The 20642-nt window shown below is 41.1% G+C and overlaps 2 protein-coding genes across 6 annotated transcripts in view; one reads left to right on the top strand and one right to left on the bottom strand.

The window, feature by feature from the left end:
- Positions 1-20642, bottom strand: part of LOC133564603 (EH domain-containing protein 2-like) — a 91340-nt gene that overhangs the window by 6445 nt on the left and 64253 nt on the right. For 4 of the 5 annotated variants that reach the window (XM_061919024.1, XM_061919023.1, XM_061919025.1 and 1 more), the window contains 4 exons: positions 10002-10311; positions 9741-9917; positions 2045-2142; positions 1257-1669 (listed from right to left, as the gene is read on the bottom strand). In XM_061919024.1, the coding sequence (XP_061775008.1) occupies positions 1257-1669; positions 2045-2142; positions 9741-9917; positions 10002-10225 (912 nt within the window). In that variant the 5' untranslated portion in view covers positions 10226-10311. Of the gene's footprint in view, positions 1-1256; positions 1670-2044; positions 2143-4925; positions 5065-9740; positions 9918-10001; positions 10312-20642 lie in introns of those variants that run through there. The other variant, XM_061919027.1, reaches the window with a different exon arrangement.
- The window catches only part of megf6 (multiple EGF like domains 6), a 152895-nt gene that overhangs the window by 82675 nt on the left and 49578 nt on the right, over positions 1-20642 (top strand). The window contains exons 17-19 of the mRNA XM_061919022.1: positions 14655-14789; positions 18582-18716; positions 20254-20385. Coding sequence (XP_061775006.1) covers positions 14655-14789; positions 18582-18716; positions 20254-20385 — 402 coding nt within the window. The remainder of the gene's footprint in view (positions 1-14654; positions 14790-18581; positions 18717-20253; positions 20386-20642) is intronic.

Raw genomic sequence — 20642 nt, 5'->3', positions numbered from 1 at the left:
ATTACTGTAAAATATCAAATAATATTATTTAGCTCATTCACATAAGAGACTAGACGTATAAGATTTCATGGGATTTAGCGATTAGGAGTGACAGATTGTTTGGTAAACGTATAGCATGTTCTATATGTTATAGTTATTTGAATGACTCTTACCATAATATGTTACGTCAACATACCAGGCACCTTCTCAGTTGGTTATTTATGAGTCATATAACATACACTTATTCAGCCTGTTGTTCACTATTCTTTATTTTAAATTGCTTTTCAAATGTCTATTCTTGGTGTTGGTTTTCATCAAATAAATTTCCCCCAATAATGTGACTTATACTCCAGTGCGACTTATATACAGTATGTTTTTTTCGTTCTTTACTATGCATTTTCTGCAGGTGCGACTTATACTCCGGAGCGATTTATACTCTGAAAAATACAGTATTATCTATGTCTGGCTTGCGTGCTATTGTGTGCTTAGCTGTTGTGTAGTGTCTAGCTTCAAGTAACCTATAGCCTGTCAGGTTTACTTTTTGTAAATGACTTGACTAAAATACAAGAAAATACCAACCTTGTGTAGTTACTGGAGGACGTTCCGATGTCCAGCTTTGCACAGGTAAACACGTTGCAGGACTGCTTTTATCAGAAAGTTCGGATCAGTGGTTTTTCAAACTTTATTTAACCAAGTACCACCTCAGAAAAACACTTTAATGACCAAAATTGATATACAGTAGTATAGTAAGGCCTAAATATTCACTAAAACCAGGCATAGATTTTTTTTAGCAAGTATATTTAGTATTTATGTCCACTGTAATATTACACACAGGTTGAACGGTAACATTATGTTTGAATATAGCAAAATAAAACACAAATCACTTGAGTGATTCTTTGGCGTTCCACTAAATAGAGCCTGCGTATACCACTAGTGGTACATAAAAGTTAAAGTACCAATGATTTCTCACACACACACTCGGTGTGGCAAAATTATCCTCTGCATTTGACCCCTTGATCACCCCCTGGGAGGTGAGGGGAGCAGTGAGCAGCAGCAGTGCCCACGCCCAGGAATCATTTTGGTGATTTAACCCCCAATTCCAACCCTTGATGCTGAGTGCCAAGCAGGGAGTGTACCAAAGTTTGAGAATCACTGGTTTAGATTTAGCTGGTATCATCTGATACTTTATTGCTGATATCGAACTAATACTGTATTTGATATCGCTATCAGATCGAAACACCCCAAAATAAAACACCAAAATAAGAAGACTCTCTTACCCTCACCAGCCGGGCTCTCTTCACCAAGTCATTCAGTTTCCTCACGGCAGCGTTATGTGGAAGGTTCCTTATGTCGGCCAAGAGGTCCTCCTCCTCCAGCTCGATCAGTTCGTAGTGGTCACACGTTTGTCTTGGCTCTGACCAAAAAGATCCAATGTAAACTCGCAAAATCTCAGGCGTCCTAAACACTTTGCCCAACGACCACATGAGGGCGCCATATACTCTCATGAGTTGCTGGGAGTCGACCCTGTCGGCCTTGTTCAGGACCACTCGTAACTTGTCCTCGTAGCCAAACAGAGCCCCGAAGGCCCGGGTGAGCTCATCCGAGAACTCCAGCTTGTGTGCGTCGAACAGCAGGATTATTCGATCCACACGTTCGGCGAACCAGCGCAGCACAGCTGGGAAGTCGTAGCCTGAGGAGGTGGAGGAACACAGGGTTTTCATTAGCGCCCCGTGGTAATGAGGTCTGTCTTGGTGCCTCAAGGAGCAAGAAACATGTAACATATCCCAGAGGCCCCCACTGCTTTCAGCCATTTCAGTTCCACCCACAGTTTAAAATGTGTCAATAAAACACAGCAGAGAACAGCTCTGATACTTTCTGCTCGTCTCCTTCCAACACTGTCACAATGTTCTCATCTGTTGCGGTTACCACTCAAACCAATATTATTGAGTTTTGCCTAAGGCAGATTCTTTATTTTGTTACATCTGTTTTTACTCTAGTCTTGATATCAACTGGATATCTGCAGATGCTATGAAAAAACACGAGAAAAACTGCTATCCGAACTCACCCCTGCTTAGTTTTTTCCTTGCTGCAGTTAAAATGCCCGGCGTGTCGATGATGCTGATACTCTCAAGGACCTGATTGGGCATCTGTACACACTGAAACCTGGAATTACATTATTATATCAGTTAATAAATTAATAAAAAGGCCCCCAAGCGTTGAAAATATGTAATTATATGCTTTGTTTAATAGATTTCTCTTTTTAATTTTTATTAAATCTTTACTTTAATCAAAACTAATCACATTTTGTCCAGAGTTAACTGATGATTAATCGTGACTAGTTGCAAATAGGTTTTAAGAAAAAAATCTTTATAAAGTATACCTTTTTAAAATGCACACACAGCATGAGATTTGACAACACATGATCATGCAAATGCTCGTTTATTAAACATTATATGTTTTTAAACAGTTCAACGAAATAATCTTATCATGAAAAAAATAAAAAATATATATATATTCAGGGGAGTTTACTCCCCTGAAGAGCAGGGAAACCAGAGTTAACTCATGATTAATCGTGATTAGTCGCAAATAGGTTTTTAAAAAAAAATCTTTATTAAGTATACATTTTTAAAATGTACAAACATGGCACTTGATATATGATCATGCAAATGTTTGTCTATTAAACATTATGCTTTTTTTTAAACAGTTCAACACAACAATCTTATTATGAAAATGTTTATATACATATATATATATAGGGCTTCACGGTGGAAGAGGGGTTAGTGCGTCTGCCTCACAATACGAAGTTCCTGCAGTCCTGGGTTCAAATCCAGGCTCGGGATCTTTCTGTGTGGAGTTTGCATGTTCTCCCCGTGAATGCGTGGGTTCCCTCCGGGTACTCCGGCTTCCTCCCACTTCCAAAGACATGCACCTGGGGATAGGTTGATTGGCAACACTAAAATTGGCCCTAGTGTGTGAATGTGAGTGTGAATGTTGTCTATCTGTGTTGGCCCTGCGATGAGGTGGCGACTTATCCAGGGTGTACCCTGCCGTCCGCCCGATTGTAGCTGAGATAGGCGCCAGCGCCCCCCGCGACCCCGAAAGAGAATAAGCGGTAGAAAATGGATGGATATATATATATATATATATATATATATATATATACATATAAATACAAACCCCGTTTCCATATGAGTTGGGAAATTGTGTTAGATGTAAATATAAACAGAATACAATGATTTGCAAATCCTTTTCAACCCATATTCAATTGAATACACTACAAAGACAACATATTTGATGTTCAAAACTGATAAACATTTTTTTTTTTTTTTTTTTTTACAAATAATCATTAACTTTAGAATTTGATGACAGCAACACGTGACAAAGAAGTTGGGAAAAGTGGCAATAAATACTGATAAAGTTGAGGAATGCCCATCAAACACTTATTTGGAACATTCCACAGGTGTGCAGGCTAATTGAGAAGAGGTGGGTGCCATGATTGGGGATAAAAAAAACTTCCCAAAAAATGCTGAGTCTTTCACAAGAAAGGATGGGGCGAGGTACACCCCTTTGTCCACAACTGCGTGAGCAAATAGTCAAACAGTTTAAGAACAACGTTTCTCAAAGTGAAATTGCAAGAAATTTAGGGATTTCAACATCTACGGTCCATATAATCATCAAAATGTTCAGAGAATCTGGAGAAATCACTCCACGTAAGCGGCATGGCCGGAAACCAACATTGAATGACCGTGACCTTCGATCCCTCAGACGGCACTGTATCAAAAACCGACATCAATCTCTAGAGGATATCACCCTATGGGCTCATAACTTTATGCTTAAGGGCCGTTGATATAAATTGTCAGTTGTGCTGAAGTGGTATTTATCCATGCAAGCTGGCAATCCAAAAGAATGCCAGTTGTTTTTATCAGTGTTGTGTCTAGACTCGGCCTGCTGACGGCCAAGGCCGAACAGCGTCATTATGCAGACAGAGCAGAGACAAGGCCAAACACCGCCGTGGCGCAGACAGAGCAGAGACAAGGCGATATGACCTGAGTGACCTAATTTTTATTTATTCTATAATCATATACTGTGTCTAACTGGAGTTGTCGAGATTACCCCCTTCCCTCAGCGACAGTGATGTAATAGGGACGTTCTTAAAAAATAGAGGAGGCGCGCGGGCTTGACTTTTAGAACGTAGTTTGTATCTGTAACTAGATTACAGCCCAAAACACATGTTTTTTTGGGCTGTATGAGCTAAATTGAACTCTGTCTCTGCATGATTCCTTGCTTCTTGTGTGATTATTAGATGTCGTCAGTGTTTGAACCTGACACATAGACCGCTTGAATGTAAACATTCGCTTATTAATCCACTGAACTCCAACAGTGTGGTGCCCCCTCCTACTCTCTGTGAACAATTTTGGACATTTTTCACAGAGAAAATATCAATTATGAGACAGTCCCTTCCTGGTGCTGTAGTCTCTGTGGAAACACGTCTTACTGCCTTTCAGTGTTTTGAGCTAGTGTCCCTCCCTGAATTAACAAAAAATAGCTCAACAGATAAAACCGTCTGCATGTCCACTGGACATTATTTCATGTCAGGTTTTAAAAATGTTTTTAACTCAATTTGGGCGTTTATTGTTCACCTTGTCCAGGGTTCGGCAACCTAAAAGGTTGAAAGAGCCATATTGGTCCAAAAATATAAAAACAGACCTGTCTGGAGCCGCAAAAAATTAAAAGCCATATTACATACAGATAGTGTGCCATAAGATATAAATTGAATTAAGAGGCTTTAAAGAAAACTAAAGGAGCTCAAATACACCAACCAAATGAGGCATAATGATGCAATATGTACATATCGATAGCCTAAATAGCATGTTAGCATTGATTAGCTTGCACCAAATATGTCTGAATAGCACTCCACACAAGTCAATAACATCAACAAAACTCACCTTTGTGCATTCATGCACAACGTTAAAAGTTTGGTGGACAAAATGAGACACAAAAAGAAGTGGCATGAAACACTACTAGAAAGTCGGAGAAAGTTATACATGTAAACAAACTACGGTGAGTTCAAGGAATTAAAATTAGTAGGACAAAACAGCGCTCGTCAAATACTGGAATCAGTGAAGCATGTTCAATGTAAATAGTGTGCTTTATAACAATTAGGGAGATTTGTGTCATGTTTGTCCCCCTCCCGAAAACATATTAAAGCAAAAAACATATTTTTTGTATTTTTTTTTTCCCCCTTATCTTTTTCCATTTTGTCATACATTTTTGAAAAAGCTCCAGAGAGCCACTAGGTTGCCAACCCTCGACCTAGTCAATTCCTCCCTGAGGTGTGGATGTTTCCCAACCTCCTTGAAACATGCTGTCGTTAAGCCAATAATAAAAAAGAATAACCTTGACCCCAATATTTTATAAAATTTTACACCAATCTCAAAGTTGCCATTTTTATCCAAGGTCCTAGAGAAAGTTATTTATGATCAACTTCTTCCTTATCTTAACTCAAATGATATTGGGGAAAAAAATCTAGTTTGGTTTCAAATCACAACACAGCACAGAAACTGCCCTTTTAACAGTTTTTAATGACCTGCTTTTAGCTGTGGACTCAGGTCAATCTGCAGTTCTTGTGCTTTTAGATTTGACAGCTGCTTTTGATACTGTGGACTACAGCATTCTTTTAACTCGTCTTGAGTCTTGTGTGGGTATCAGGGGAACAGTTCTCAAATGGTTCCAATCATTTTTGACCAGCAGACGTTTTTTTGTAAACGTAGGCCAATACTACTCTGAGTCTCCCCTTAAGTATGGTGTAGCCCTAAGTTAAATTTTAGCACCTGTCCTCTTTTCTTTATACATGCTTCGCCTGGATGCTGTTTTTAAAAAGCACAATGTCTCTTTTCACTATTCCGTAGAGGCCATTCAAATTTATCTGTCTGTAACAGTTAGCAATACCCAGGTTGCGATGACTACTCTGCAGAACTGTTTGCATGATATACAGCAGGAGTCGGGAACATTTTTGGCTGAGAGAGCCAAGAAGCCAAATATTTTTAAATGTATTTCCGTAAGAGCCATATAATATTTTTTTTTAACACTGAACACAATTAAACGTGTGCATTTTTAAGTAAGACCAACATTTCTAGAGTATAGTAGGTCTCTTATTCTTTGTAATAACGTTGTTATTCTGAAGCTAACTGTGGAGGGGGCGTGGCCTGCGGGCCTGCAGCAAAGCGGGGTGTTGCCAGGCAGGCGACAGGTGCGTAGACGGCCCACCTGGGCCTTGTTATCTAATCACCTGTCGCTCTGTTCATAGGCAGCAGCCAGGAGAAGCGACGGGGTTGGGCCTGTAGTCAGAGTGCGAGCGAGAACGAAAGAGAAAAAGACAATAGCTGGAAAGCAACTGAGAGACTTATTGAAAAAAATAATAATATTGTAGCCCTGAAACAGGCTCTCATGTCGGTGCTTGGTGGTCTGAAGAACCCCCAAGAGGGCAAGCCCCACACTAACCAATAATAAATAAATGGGTTGTACTTGTATAGCGCTTTTCTACCTTCAAGGTACTCAAAGCGCTTTAACACTACTTCCACATTTACCCATTCACACACACATTCACACACTGATGGAGCGAGCTGCCATGCAAGGCGCCAACCAGCACCCATCAGGAGCAAGGGTGAAGTGTCTTGCTCAGGACACAATGGAAGTGACGAGGTTGATACTAGGTGGGATTTGAACCAGGGACCCTCAGGTTGAGCACGGCCACTCTTCCACTGCGCCACGCCGTCCCTAAATCACTTCTTACTAGAGATGCGCGGTTTGCGGTAAACCGCGGGCCGGGCGGGTGACAACGAAAAAATAGATTTTAATTAGATTCGGGCGGGTGGCGGATGAACCATTCGGAAATATTTTATATACATGGTTCAGGGATCGGTATCCTTTACCATTCAAAGAGCCATTTAGGACCCGTGTCACAATGTAAAGAAGACGCAAACATTCTCTAAAATGACTGCTGGCAGTCACCCAGTTATAAGTATTAGGGCGTGCTATGAAGCCATTGACTTTGTCCCCTCCTACAACATGTACGATCTGCTTTTAAGTCCAGCAGCATGTTGTGTGTGGCTTCCGCAGCAACACGCACACGACTGCAAGGCATACTGGGTGACACAGAGTACACTAATGGTTGTGATATAAACAATTTTAACGCTTGTACTAATATGCGCCACGCTGTGAAGCCACACCAAACAAGACTGACAAACACATTTCGGGAGAACATCCTCACAGTAACACAACATGAACGCAACTCAACAAATACCCAGAATCCTTTGCATCCATGATAAAACTTGACTATATTATATACCCCGCTGGCAGCCGACCCCGCCTCCCCCATTCCCTATCCCCCGCCCGTGCGTCGGTAGGGTGGGCGGGGTTGGGGGCGTAAAATATATTCAGGGGTTTTAAAGGATGCAAAGGATTCTGGGTATTTCTTGTGTTGCGTTTATGTTGTGTTACTGTGAGGATGTTCTCCCGAAATGTGTTTGTCATTCTTGTTTGGTGTGGCTTCACAGCGTGGCGCATATTAGTACAAGCGTTAAAATTGTTTATATTACAACCATCAGTGTACTCTGTGTCACCCAGTATGCCTTTCAATCTTGTACGTGTGAATGAGGAAGCTGCATACAACATGTTGCTGGACTTACAATCGGTTTGTACATGTTGTTGAAGGTGTTAAAAGGCAATGGCTTCACAGCACGCCCTTATTCTTGTCATCAGGATGAATGCTATTGTATATTTGCGAGAACGTTAGCGGCTCCCATTGTCTTCTTTACTCTGTGAAACGGGTTTTAATAGCTCTTTGGGTGGTAAAGGTGGCCAACCTCTGATGTATTCCAACTGGCGGGTGGCGGGCAGTTGCGGTTCTGATAAAGTTTTGGTTCAGGTGGACGGCGGGTGGATGACGACTTTGGTGATGTGGTTGCGGATGATATAATTGCCTGTCCGCGCATCTCTACTTCTTACCATTAATGCAACTTCTTGAACAATTGCGGTAGAAAAAAGGATGGATGGATTCAAATGCATGAGCATGTTTTATATTTTGAACGTTATTTTGAACACTGAGTACAAGTGGAATTTTTCATTACTTATTGTGTTAAGCAGTGTCAGCTCAGATTTATCCGAGAGCCAGATGCAGTCACCAAAAAAGCCACATCTGGCTCGCGAGCCATAGGTTCCTTACCCCTGATATACAGGAATGGTCGGGGGCCAATTTTTTATACTCAAACAAAAAAAATTAAAATGGTACTTATTGTTTTTAAATGCTTGCACCGAGAAGCATGGCCCTATCTTATGGAGCTCCTGCAGCCTTATTGTCCCAGCAGGACTCTGAGGTCTTCAGACTAGCTACTCCTGGCTGTCCCAAAACCTAGGCAAAAAAAACAGAGGAGATAGAGCCTTCTCAGTGGCAGGTCCCAGACTGTGGAACAACATTCCACTATCTATTAGGGTCCTCCCAGACTCTGAGCCAATTTGAATCTAGACTGAAAAAACATATTTTTACTCTGTGGCGTTCAAATCCAGTTAGACAGTTTTAATCCAGTTACCAGTTTTATCCTTTTTCATTTACTTATTACATTTTAGTATTTTAGGTGATATATTCTGCACTTCTTTTAAGGTATATTTTACTACTTTATTCATCCTTCCGTGTTACAATGTCAATGTGACACTATGTGCCCCAATTCTTATGTCTGTACAGCACTTTGGCCAACACAGCTTGTTTTTAAATGTGCTATATACTTGAATAAACTGAACTGAATAATAAATATAAACAGTAACAATTCCAGGTATATTATCAGTATATGGTCGATAACACAGTGGTTGGATCGAGACTTTTTACTATCACAAAATCTTTTGTCGTTTTTCTTACTGTTGATGAACTCAGCAAATAAGTCAGTGGACATACAGTCGCGATCAAAAGTTTACATACACTTGTAAAGCGCATGATGTCATGGCTGTCTTGAGTTTCCAAAAATGTGATTGAAGCGCACACTTTTTGGTCACAAAAAATATCCATGAAGTTTGGTACTGTTATGAATTTACTATGGGTCTACTGAAAATGTTACCAAATCTGCTGGGTCAAAAGTATACATAGAGCAATGTTAATATTTGGTTACATTTCCCCTTGGCAAGTTTCACTGCAATAGGGCGCTTTTGGTAGCCATCCACAAGCTTCTGGCAAGCTTCTGGTTGAATTTTTGACCACTCCCCTTGACAAAACTGGTGCAGTTCAGCTAAATTTGTTGGTTTTCTGACATGGACTTGTTTCTTCAGCATTGTCCACACGTTTAAGTCAGGACTTTAGGAAGGCCATTCTAAAACCTTAATTCTAACCTGATTTAGCCATTCCTTTACCACTTTTGACGGGTGTTTGGGGTCATTGTCCTGTTGGAACACCCAACTGCGCCCAAGACCCAACCTCCGGGCTGATGATTTTAGGTTGTCCTGAAGAATTTGGAGATAATCCTCCTTTTTCATTGTCTCATTTCCTATCTGTAAAGCACCACTTGGTATTGGATGGATACCCAACTGTGTAGTATCGCCCAAAACTAATACAAAGTCTTCGTAACTTGTTTTAAAATGGTTCTATTATCAATGTTATGCTCTTGTCCTCCCTTATAAAAACAGTACTTCCTCTCACTAACATTTTTGTTACAGCTCAGTAAGACTATCACTTCTAAATAAAATACCTTAAATGACATTCCCCTTTCTCCTGTTACCTGTTTAGAAAAGTGTTTCCAAAAGGGTCAAGGTTGCGAAAGGGTTTTTTGGGATCCATGGTGAGGGCATTCCCTGGTATGACTCCCTCCGCCTCCCCATGCATTAAGGCTGTGAAGCAATCAGTGGTTGGCTCTGGTCCAACTCGGCTCCCCAAAAAGTCTTGTTCGATTAGATATCTGAGGAATACAAAGAGTTTTTCTGTCGAGTCAGCTGAATGCAGTGTTTTCAAATGCACAAAGGAATGACATCTTGATACTTACCTGATAAAAGTAGTCTTTCCCGTTGAGTACTGACCCATCACCAGCACCATCGGCTTGTTGTCAAAGTCTGCGTCCTCGTAGCTCGGAGAGTGGAACTGATGGAAGGAATAGTGCTTCTCTATCGGCAACAGTCGTTTGTAGTAAAGATTCCTCAGCTCCTCCTTCACCATATTGACATCCCCGAGGGTTTTAGGGTCGCCTCGAAGTCTCCGGATAGACATCATGATCCTTTCTTGCTGGTCTTTCAACCAAATGATAGCAGAAAGCTCTCATGGAATATTGTCAGATTCTCAAAGCTGCCTGCTCCATCCTGCAGTGGGACATGTGGAGGGTGGAGAGGGTGTAACCAGAGACTGCAGCTGCACCTCACACAAAGCCACTGTCAAGCGGGACAAGGGTGGAGTGGGGTTTTTGCTGCTGCATAGGGACAATTTTGGCAGACTACACATTGATTAATCATTCTTTACAATGATTGCAGATGTGTCCATGCTCATGCTGTAAATTTCTTACATGTGCAAGTCTTTTTTTTTTCCAGTATCTTTTTTTTAATCAATAGTTGCATAAAACAAACTCTTTGTTTCGTCACAAGTTAACAAAGTATCTTTTTTTAGTCAATACTTGCATAAAACAAACTACAAATTAGTAAAATATTTTATACACTATTGTTTCTAACAATGTGAAACTTCCTTTTACAGACTTGAGTTCTAATGAATCATTGTGCGCAAGAATTTCCCCATTGGGTACTTCACTTAAGTAGCTTGTCTCAGAGCATCAAGGGCAACAAATTCCCCCCTGACACTGGAGTCTTCATTGAGTACCCGTGAGTCAGTGAAATTTGAGTCCTCGTCAGCCTGTGAGTCTGTGAATCTTGGCTCTTCCTTGTCAATCCATGACCCAGTGAAACTCGAGTATATGTAAAGTACCTGCCAGGAGTCAGTGAAATCTACCGTGAGTCCGTGAAACTGGTGTCGTCCTCGAGCAGCTATAAGTCAGTGAAACTCGGGTCTTCGTCAACCTTTGAGTCAGGGAAACTTGAGTCTTCATCGAGTACCTGTGAGCCATTGAAACTTAACTGTTCCTCAAGCATCTGCGACTTAGTAAGACTCAAGTCTTTTACTTTTAAGTTAGTAAAACTTGAGTCTTTGTTGAGACCACATGATTCAGTTAAACTTGAGTCTTCCTCAAGTTCATGTAAGTCAGTGAAACAAGTCTTAACAGCGTAACTTCAGTCTTTGTTACCCTTAAGTTAGTGAAACTTGAGTCTCCCTCGATCACCTATGAGTCAGTAAAACTCAAAACTGTCAATATGTGAGTCATTGAAACTTAAGTGTTCCTCAAGCATCTGCGACTGAGTAAGACTCAAGTCTTTTAACCTGTAAGTTAGTAAAACATGAGTCTTTGTTGAGACCCCATGATTAGGTTAAACTCGAGTCTTCCTCAAGTTCATGTGAATCAGTGAAACAAGTCTTAACAGCACAACTTCAGTCTTTGTCACCCTTAAGTTAGTGAAACTTGAGTCTCCCTCGATCACCTATGAGTCAGTAAAACTCAAAACTGTCAATATGTTAGTCATTGAAACTTAAGTCTTCCTCAAACATCTGCGACTGAGTAAGACTCAAGTCTTTTAACCTGTAAGTTATTAAAACATGAGTCTTTGTTGAGACCCCATGATTAGGTTAAACTCGAGTCTTCCTCAAGTTCATGTGAATCAGGGAAACAAGTCTTAACAACACAACTTCAGTCTTTGTCACCATTAAGTTAATGAAACGTGAGTCTCCCTCGATCACCTATGAGTCAGTAAAACTAAAAACTTTGTCAGCCTGTGAGTCATTTAAACTTAAGTCTTCCTCAAGCATCTGCGACTTAGTAAGACTCAAGTCTTAGCTAACCTGTGAGTTCGTAAAACTCGAGTCTTTGTTGAGATCACATGATTCAGTGAAACTCGAGTTTTCCTCAAGTACATGTGAGTTAGTGAAACTGAAGTCTTAACAGCATAATTTCAGTCTTTGTCACCCTTAAGTTAGTGAAACGTGAGTCTCCCTCGATCACCTATGAGTTAGTAAAACTCAAAACTTTGTCAACCTGTAAGTCTTTCAAACGTAAGTCTTCCTCAAGCATCTGCGACTTAGTAAGACTCAAGTCTTAGCTAACCTTCGAGTTACTAAAACTTGAGTCTTTGTTGAGACCCCATGATTCAGTGAAACTCGAGTTTTCCTCAAGTACATGTTAGTCAGTGAAACTGAATTCTTAACAGCATAATTTCAGTCTGTGTCACCCTTAAAGTACTGAAACTTGAGTCTACCTCGATCACCTATGAGTCAGTAAAAGTCAAAACTCTGTCAACCGCTGAGTCAGGAAAACTTGGTTCTTCATCAATTACCTGTGAGTGAGTTAAACTTAAGTCTTTTTCGAACATCTATGAGTTAGTGAAAGTCTAGTCTTTGTTAACCTGTGATTCAGGGAAATTTGAGTCTTTGTCAAGACATGAGATTTCCTCAAGCCAGTCAGTAAAAGTCAATTATTTGTCGATCTCTGAGTCATCCATCCATCCATTTCCTACCGCTTGTCCCGTTCGGGGTCGGGTGAAGCTTAAATATTCATCAACCTGTGAGTCAGTGAATTTTGGGTCTTCCTCGACCATCTGTAGTCAAAGAAACTCAAGGATTTGTCAACCCTTGAGTCAGTGAAATTGGAGTCCTCTTCAACTTGTGAGTCAATATGTGAGTCTTCGTCGACCCTTGAGCCAGTAAAACTTGAGTCTTCATCAAGCCCCAATGAGTCGGTAAAACGTAAGTGTTCCTCGTGCACCTGTGAGTTAGTGAAACTAGAGTCTTCTCCGAGCACCTGTGAGTCAGTGAATCATCTGTCTTTGTCAACCCGTGAGTCAGTAAAACCAAAGTATTTTTTGAGCATCTGTGAGTCAGTGAAATTAAAATGATCAACTACCTGTGAGTCAATAAATTGAGTCTTTTTCAACCAGTGAGTCAGTAAAACAAGCAAGTCAGTGAAACCCGAGGATTCGTCAACCTGTTGGTAAGTGAAACTTGAGTATTCATTAACTGGTGGGACAGTAATAATCTTTTGTTTATCCATAAGTCAATGAATCTTGAGTCTTCATCAACCTGTGGGCCAGTGAACATTAAGTATTCATTAGCTTGTGTGACAGTTAAATTTGAGTTTTTGTTTACCCAAAGGTCAATAAATCTTGAGTCCTCATCAATCCTTGAGTGAGTGAAACGTCAGTCTTTGTCAACCTGAGTCAGTGGAACTCAAGTATTCATTAACCTGTGAGTCATGGGTTTACCCCTAAGTGAATGAATCTTGAGTCTTCGTTAACCTGTGGGTCAGTGAACCTTGAGTATTCATTAACCTATGAGACAGTAAAATCTGATTCTTTGTTTACCCAAAGATCAGTGAATCTTGAGTCTTTGTCAACCGTTGAGTGAGTGAAACATCAGTCTTTGTTAACCTGAGTCAGTGGAACTCAAGTATTCAACAACCTGTGAGTCAGTAATATTTGAGTCTTTGTCAACCTGTGAGTCAGTAACGCAGATCTTTTTTGAATAACCGTGAGACAGTAAAACTCAAGTCTTCGTGAGTCAGTGGAACTGGAGTTTTCATCAACCTCTGAGTCATTGAAATTTGAGTATTCGTCAAAATGTGAGTTACTAACACTCAATACTTTGTAAACCTGTGTGTCAGCATAATTTGGGTCTATGTTTGGTAACCGTGAGTTAGTTAAACGCGAATCTTCCATTTGTGAGTCAGTAAAACTTGAGTCTTCCCCAAGCATCGGTAAGTCAGTGCAACTCACGTCTTTGTCAACTTGTGATTTTGGGATACTTAAGTCGTCCTCGAGCATCTGTGAGTCAATTAAACTCAAATTCTTGGCATTCTGTTTCAGTGAATTTTGAGTGTTCATCAACCCTTGAGTCAGTAAAGCTCAAGTCTTCCTCAAAAACCATTGAGTCAGTGAAACCTGTGAGTCAGTGACACTCCAGTTTCCATCAACCTGTGTCAAGGAAAAATTTTAGTCTGTAGAGCACTTACGAGTCAATGAAACTTGTCGACTGATCGAGTGAATGGTTTGTTTAGCGGAGCCTGTGATGCAGCTCTGGCAGGAAGGGGAAATGAGAGTTGATTTGAGGCAAAGACTTCATCGATAAAGCTTGCCAAAAACGTGTTCGTTATGTGTACGCTCATTGGTATAAGCAGAGATTAACAGAGGAACATTTGCACAATTAGTGACACGTGACCTGGTTTCTTGTTTTAATTAGGTAGCGGTAGCAGCCAGCAGGGTTATGTAAGAAAAAGAGCTACAGCTTGAGGACTCACAGATATCAGACTGTTTGGAAAATAAATCAGACAACATAAGGAGGGTCAACAACAATTAAAGATATCACAGAGTTTGGGATAACTGTCAGTTGTGTTGGTAGTTGGGTGGTGTCATTTTCCCCTAAAGTTATGATGAAGTCATTTGAAAAGAAGCACAAAAATGTGCCCAGATGTAACACATATGCATGAACATAAAAAAAAAACGCCCTTTAGAGTCAAACTCTGCCCAAGTTATGTGAGCAACGGTTTACAAACATTTAAAATCCCCCAAACTGACTATATTCTTTTGTGTTTTCAAACTGTGCTGCAACGCTTCAGCTTGCCCCAAGTGGACACACGGCGCTAGCTGTTCGAAGGAATGTGACTGCGTTGGACAACATTCCACTGGCTGTGACCCCAAGTCGGGGAGCTGTATCTGTAAGCCTGCATACCAAGGCCAACAATGTGAGAAAGGTATAATCCCGCAACAGGAAAACCGATCTGATTGTATTTATTTTGTTAGGCAGCAATATCAACCACCCAGGAGAGAGGGTTCATTATGGCCACATGGTGAACACTCTCAGGTCTACCACCTGAACTCCATGTCTAACGCGGGGGTCGACAACCCAAAATGTTGCAAGAGCCATATTGGACCAAAAATACAAAAAACTAATCTGTCTGGAGCTGCAAAAATTAAAAAGTATTATATTAGTGTTATAATGAATGTGATGTGTTTATATTAGCTATATTTGCCTACTATCAAAATGACTTTAAAAGTCATATAAGTGTTATAATGAAGACAAAACATGATTTAAGTGTCTATATTAGCTACATTAGCCTGCTATCAAAAAGACTATGTGTTGCAGGCTGAAGTTGACAGAAATGTTGAAATGTATTATTTATACTATACATTTTTACAACATTAGAAACCATTAGTAAGTCGGAGGATACTCAGAAGGTGAGATAACTCCTGGAAATGACTGGCTTTTAATGGCCAAAGGCAGTGGTTTTCAACCTTTTTTCAGTGATGTACCCCCTGTCAACATTTTTTAATTCAAGTACCCCTTAATCAGAGCAAAGCATTTTTGGTTGAAAAAAAGAGATAAAGAAGTAAAATACAGCACTATGTCATCAGTTTCTGATTCATGAAATTGTATAACAGTGCAAAATATTGCTCATTTGTGGTGGTCTTTCTTGAACTATTTGGAAAAAAAGATATAAAAATAACTAAAAACTTGTTGAAAAATAAACATGTGATTTAATTATAAATAAAGATTTCTACACATAGAAGTAATCATCAACTTAAAGTGCCCTCTTTGGGGATTGTAATAGAGATCCATCTGGATTCATGAACTTAATTCTAAACATTTCTTCACATAAAAAATAAATCTTTAAAATCAATATTTATGGGACATGTCTACAAAAAATCTGGCTGTCAACATTGTTGTATTTTTTTTCACAGTTTATGAACTTACATTCATACTTTGTTGGAAGTATTATTCAATAAATATATTTATAAAGGATTTTTGTTAATAATTTTTAGAATATTTGAAAAAATCTCACATACCCCTTGGCATACCTTCAAGTACCCTCAGGGGTACGCGTACCCCCATTCGAGAACCACTGGCCAAAGGTATAGATGTGTGTGTCTAAGTTAAAGTAAACGGCAGGCTGTCTTCTTTTAATAGATTTATTACAATGTTTGGCAAGCTAGGTAATGTTTGCGATGGTCTGGAACAACATGGCGCACAAAGAACTATCTGAAATGTGTCATGAGACATGAAAAAATTAATCATAAACAAAGAGGATACAATTAAATGAGCTCAAATATACCTACAAAATGAGGCATAATGATGCAATATGTACATAGAGCTAGCCTGAGTAGCATTGATCAGCTTGCCTTGACCAAATATGCCTGTCAATAACATGAATGAATTATATATTTATATAGCACTTTTCTCTAGTGACTCAAAGCACTTTACATAGTGACACCCAATATCTAAGTTACATTTAAACCAGTGTGGGTGGCACTGGGAGCAGGTGGGTAAAGTGTCTTGCCCAAGGACACAACAGCAGTGACTAGGATGGTGGAAGCGGGAATCGAACCTGCAACCCCCAGGTTGCTGGCACAGCCACTCTACCAACCGAGCTATACCGCCCCAACATCAACAAAGCTCACCTTTGTCCATTCACACACAGCATGAAACTTTTGGTTAGAGTGTCCGCCTTGAGATCGGTAGGTTGTGAGTTCAAACCCCGGACGAGTCATACCAAAGACTATAAAAATGGGACCCATTGCCTCCCTGCTTGGCACTCAGCATCAAGGGTTGGAATTGGGGATTTAATCACCATAAATGATTCCCGGGCGCGGCACCGCTGCTGCCCACTACTCCCCTCACTTCCCAGGGGGTGATCAAGGGGATGGGTCAAATGCAGAGGACACATTTCACCACACCTAGTGTGTGTGTGACAATCATTGGTACTTTATTCCATCCATCCATCTTCTTCCGCTTATCCGAGGTCAGGTCGCGGGGGCAACAGCCTAAGCAGGGAAACCCAGACTTCCCTCTCCCCAGCCACTTCGTCTAGCTCTTCCCGGGGGATCCCGAAGCGTTCCCAGGACAGTCTTCCCAACGTGTCCTGGGTCTTCCCCGTGGCCTCCTACCGGTTGGACGTGCCCTAAACACCTCCCTAGGGAGGCGTTCGGGTGGCATCCTGACCAGATGCCCGAACCACCTCATATGGCTCCTCTCGATGTGAAGGAGCAGCGGCTTTACTTTGAGTTCCTCCCGGATGGCAGAGCTTCGCACCCTATCTCTAAGGGAGAGACCTGCCACACGGCGGAGGAAACTCATTTGGGCCGCTTGTACCCGTGATCTTATCCTTTCGGTCATGACCCAAAGCTCATGACCATAGGTGAGGATGGGAATGTAGATCGACCGGTAAATTGAGAGCTTTGCCTTCCGGCTCAGCTCCTTCTTCACCACAACGGATCGGTACAACATCCGCATTACTGAACATGCCGCACCGATCCGCCTGTCGATCTCACGATCCACTTTTCCCCCACTCGTGAACAAGACTCCTAGGTACTTGAACTCCTCCACTTGGGGCAGGGTCTCCTCCCCAACCCGGAGATGGCCGGTACTTTAACTTAACTTAATGTAAACAAACTGTTGCGTCACACTATTGTGAGTTCAAGAACCACCAAAATTAGTAGGATAGAACAATGTTCTCCAATTACTCATATTAAACAGCGGGCTTTCGAACAATTGGGAAGGTTTGTGTCATGTTTGCCCGGAAAAGGGTGGAGTGCCATCTCCGGGTTGGGGAGGAGACCCTGCCCCAAGTGGGGGAGTTCAATTACCTCAGAGTCTTGTTCATGAGTGAAGGAAGCGTGCATCGTGAGATCGACAGGTGCGGCGTCTTCAGCAATGCGGATGCTGTATCGATCCGTTGTGGTGAAAAAGGAGCTGTGCCGGAAGGCAAAGCTCTCAATTTACCGGTCGATCTACGTTCCCATCCTCAGCTATGGTCATGAGCTTTGGGTCATGACCGAAAGGATGAGTCACGGGTACAAGCGGCCGAAATGAGTTTCCTCCGCCGGGTGGCGGGGCTCTCCCTTAGAGATAGGGTAAGAAGCTCTGCCATCCGGGAGGAGCTCAAAGTAAAGCCACTGCTCCTCCAATTCGGGAGGAGCCAGATGAGGTTGTTCGGGTATCTGGTCAAGATGCCACCTGAACACCTCCCTAGGGAGGTGTTTCGGGCACGTCCGACCTGTAGGAGGCCAGGGGGAAGACCCAGGACACGTTGGGAAGACTATGTCTACCGGCTGGTCTGGGAACGCCTCGGGATCCCCCGGGAAGAGCTGGACGAAGTGGCTGGGGAGAGGAGAGTCTGGGCTTCCCTGCTTAGGCTGCTGCCCCCGCGACCCGACCTCAGATAAGCGGAAGAAGATGGATGGGTGGATGATAGATGGTGTCATTTTTGTCCTCAAACAAAAAACATACTAAAACAAACAAAAAATTCCCCCATCTTTTTCCATTTTCAATCCTTTTTTAAAAATGCTCCAGGGAGCCACTAGGGCGGCACTAAAAAGCCGCAGGTCGCTGACCCCCGTTCTAACGTAACCACTTTATTTCTCGTGATGGCATTAAAAGCTGCATCAGATGAGAGAGAAACACAATTATTCCCTTCCATGCAGTTACAGTCCAGTACCGTTTTTGCTCCCCAGTCATTTAATGTGCATGTTTGTGTGTTGTATTGCAGAATGTGAGCCTGGCTTTTTTGGCGCTGGCTGCGAGCGGCCATGTGACTGCCCAGGTGGAGGGTCATGTGACCCCGGGACTGGCGAATGCAGCCTGAGATGTCCCGCAGGCCTTCATGGAGAGAGATGTCAACTGGGTGAGACAAACCAAAATATCGACAAATATAAATATCGGCTACGCAACATTTGGTGCAGATGGCCCGGTTCATGTCTTTAATGAAAAGTTCCAAATATCAGGAGCATTGCTGGAGCAGATTTGCGTCATGTAATGGCGCCCTCATGTGGTTGTAAAGATAATAATTGTGATGAACTGTACTTGTGTGAGCATGCATAATGTACTGAATGAAGCATGTGTCCACAAGTGTGGTAAATGTTTGCATATTTAACACTTTTGTAAATATGCGCCTATTCAGTGTGTCAAGCTGTTGTCGTAAAAATAATTGGGTTTAAAATGTCATCCAGCAGGTTATAAACCCTGTAAATGTTTTGTTTAAGGCAGGGGTGTCCAAACTTTTTTTTCCCACGGAGGGCCGCGCACAACATTTAAGCATTTTGATTTTTTTCCATTTTCAAACCATAACAAAATATATGGATTTTTTTTTTTAAATCCTTAGGGCTCCTGGGGAGCATAGATGGTCTCAGTCACTAAAATCTTGAAAATAAGTCCAATTATTACTATTTTTTTTAATTTATTGCTTACAGTAAATCTCTATATCAACTTGAGGTTGATATAAAGTAAAACAAATAAGGTTTTAGGCCTTTTCTGTCAAAGGCAACTTTGTTTTTTATAGTAAAACTGAAATATGCAGTATTTAGATAGCTGGATAGTACTTTATAGATTCCTTCAGGAGAGTTCCTTTATTTAGCAATTAAAGCCCTCAAAGATCAATAATGCAGGACACCATTGATTTTAATTGTTTAATATTTTTGAGAAATCACAGTGAAAAGTTAAATAAAATCCTACTAAATATATTTGAGATCTGAAAGGTTCCCCACTCATAAAGTGATAGATTTTTTTTTTAATTTTAACACTTAAATTTCAAGATCAACTTCTGATATGTCGATTTTAAGTTTGAACTATTATTTTGTTTGTTTTATGCTCTTTTGTCAAAACTTTGATGTTTTTATATGGCAACCACAAAACGTATGCAATATTTTTTCCACATAAAACATTTTAAAGTGATAATTTTTAAGTAATAATTCACTTTAACATAGATTTTTTTGTCTTTTTTTTTGAGCAATGGAAAAAAAAGAAAATAAAGACAAAAGGAACAAAAAAACTGCCTGCATGGCAGCTTTGTGTCAACATTGCCACTTTTTATCATTGGATTTCACGTCATTCCATTTTAAATGTTTTTTTTTAATTTTTGCAATACTATCAATTCTGCAATTTTTGCAGAATGTGTGGCGGGCCGTTAAACAATTAGCTGCGGGCCGCAAATGGCCCCAGGGCCGCACTTCGGACACCCCTGATTTAAGGTAACCTGTATTTCTTTTTTTGTGCAATAGAAAAGGTTTGCACTTTGATTCATAATTTACGACGACAGGTGTCATTTGTTAGATCAATACCATAAATCTTTGCTGTTTACTCTGCTGGTTTATAGAAAGTTCATCGCTCTGATTCAAATACTAATGATAGTTTGATAGCTATGAGCGAACATTTCTTCTGTGCAGTGTGTGGATCTGATTCCTGGGGTCCAGGATGCAACAATAGCTGCCGGTGCCAAGACAATTCTTTGGGCTGTGACCCTGTGACCGGGCAATGCCTGTGTGAGGCTGGCTACACTGGAGACAAATGTGAAGAAAGTAAGTTCACAAAGAGATTTTGTATAGTTTGAGCACAAGATTCAGCGAATGCTGCCCTCGTGTGGATTTGTTTCACCATTGCAGGCTTCATGTCATTTTGTTTCTACATTTAAAACACTCCCTTTTGGGGTCGCGCTGGAGCCTATCTCAGCAGCATTTGGGCGTAAGGCGGGGTACACCCTGGACAAGTCGCCACCTCATCACAAGGCTAACGCAGATAGACAGACAACATTCACACACTGGGGCCAATTTAGTGT

This window comes from Nerophis ophidion, linkage group LG13, assembly GCF_033978795.1.
Source record: "Nerophis ophidion isolate RoL-2023_Sa linkage group LG13, RoL_Noph_v1.0, whole genome shotgun sequence".
NCBI classification, from domain to species: domain Eukaryota; kingdom Metazoa; phylum Chordata; class Actinopteri; order Syngnathiformes; family Syngnathidae; genus Nerophis; species Nerophis ophidion.
The sequence above is the reverse complement of the archived record's forward strand: the minus strand, read 5'-3'. Positions and strand labels throughout refer to the sequence as shown.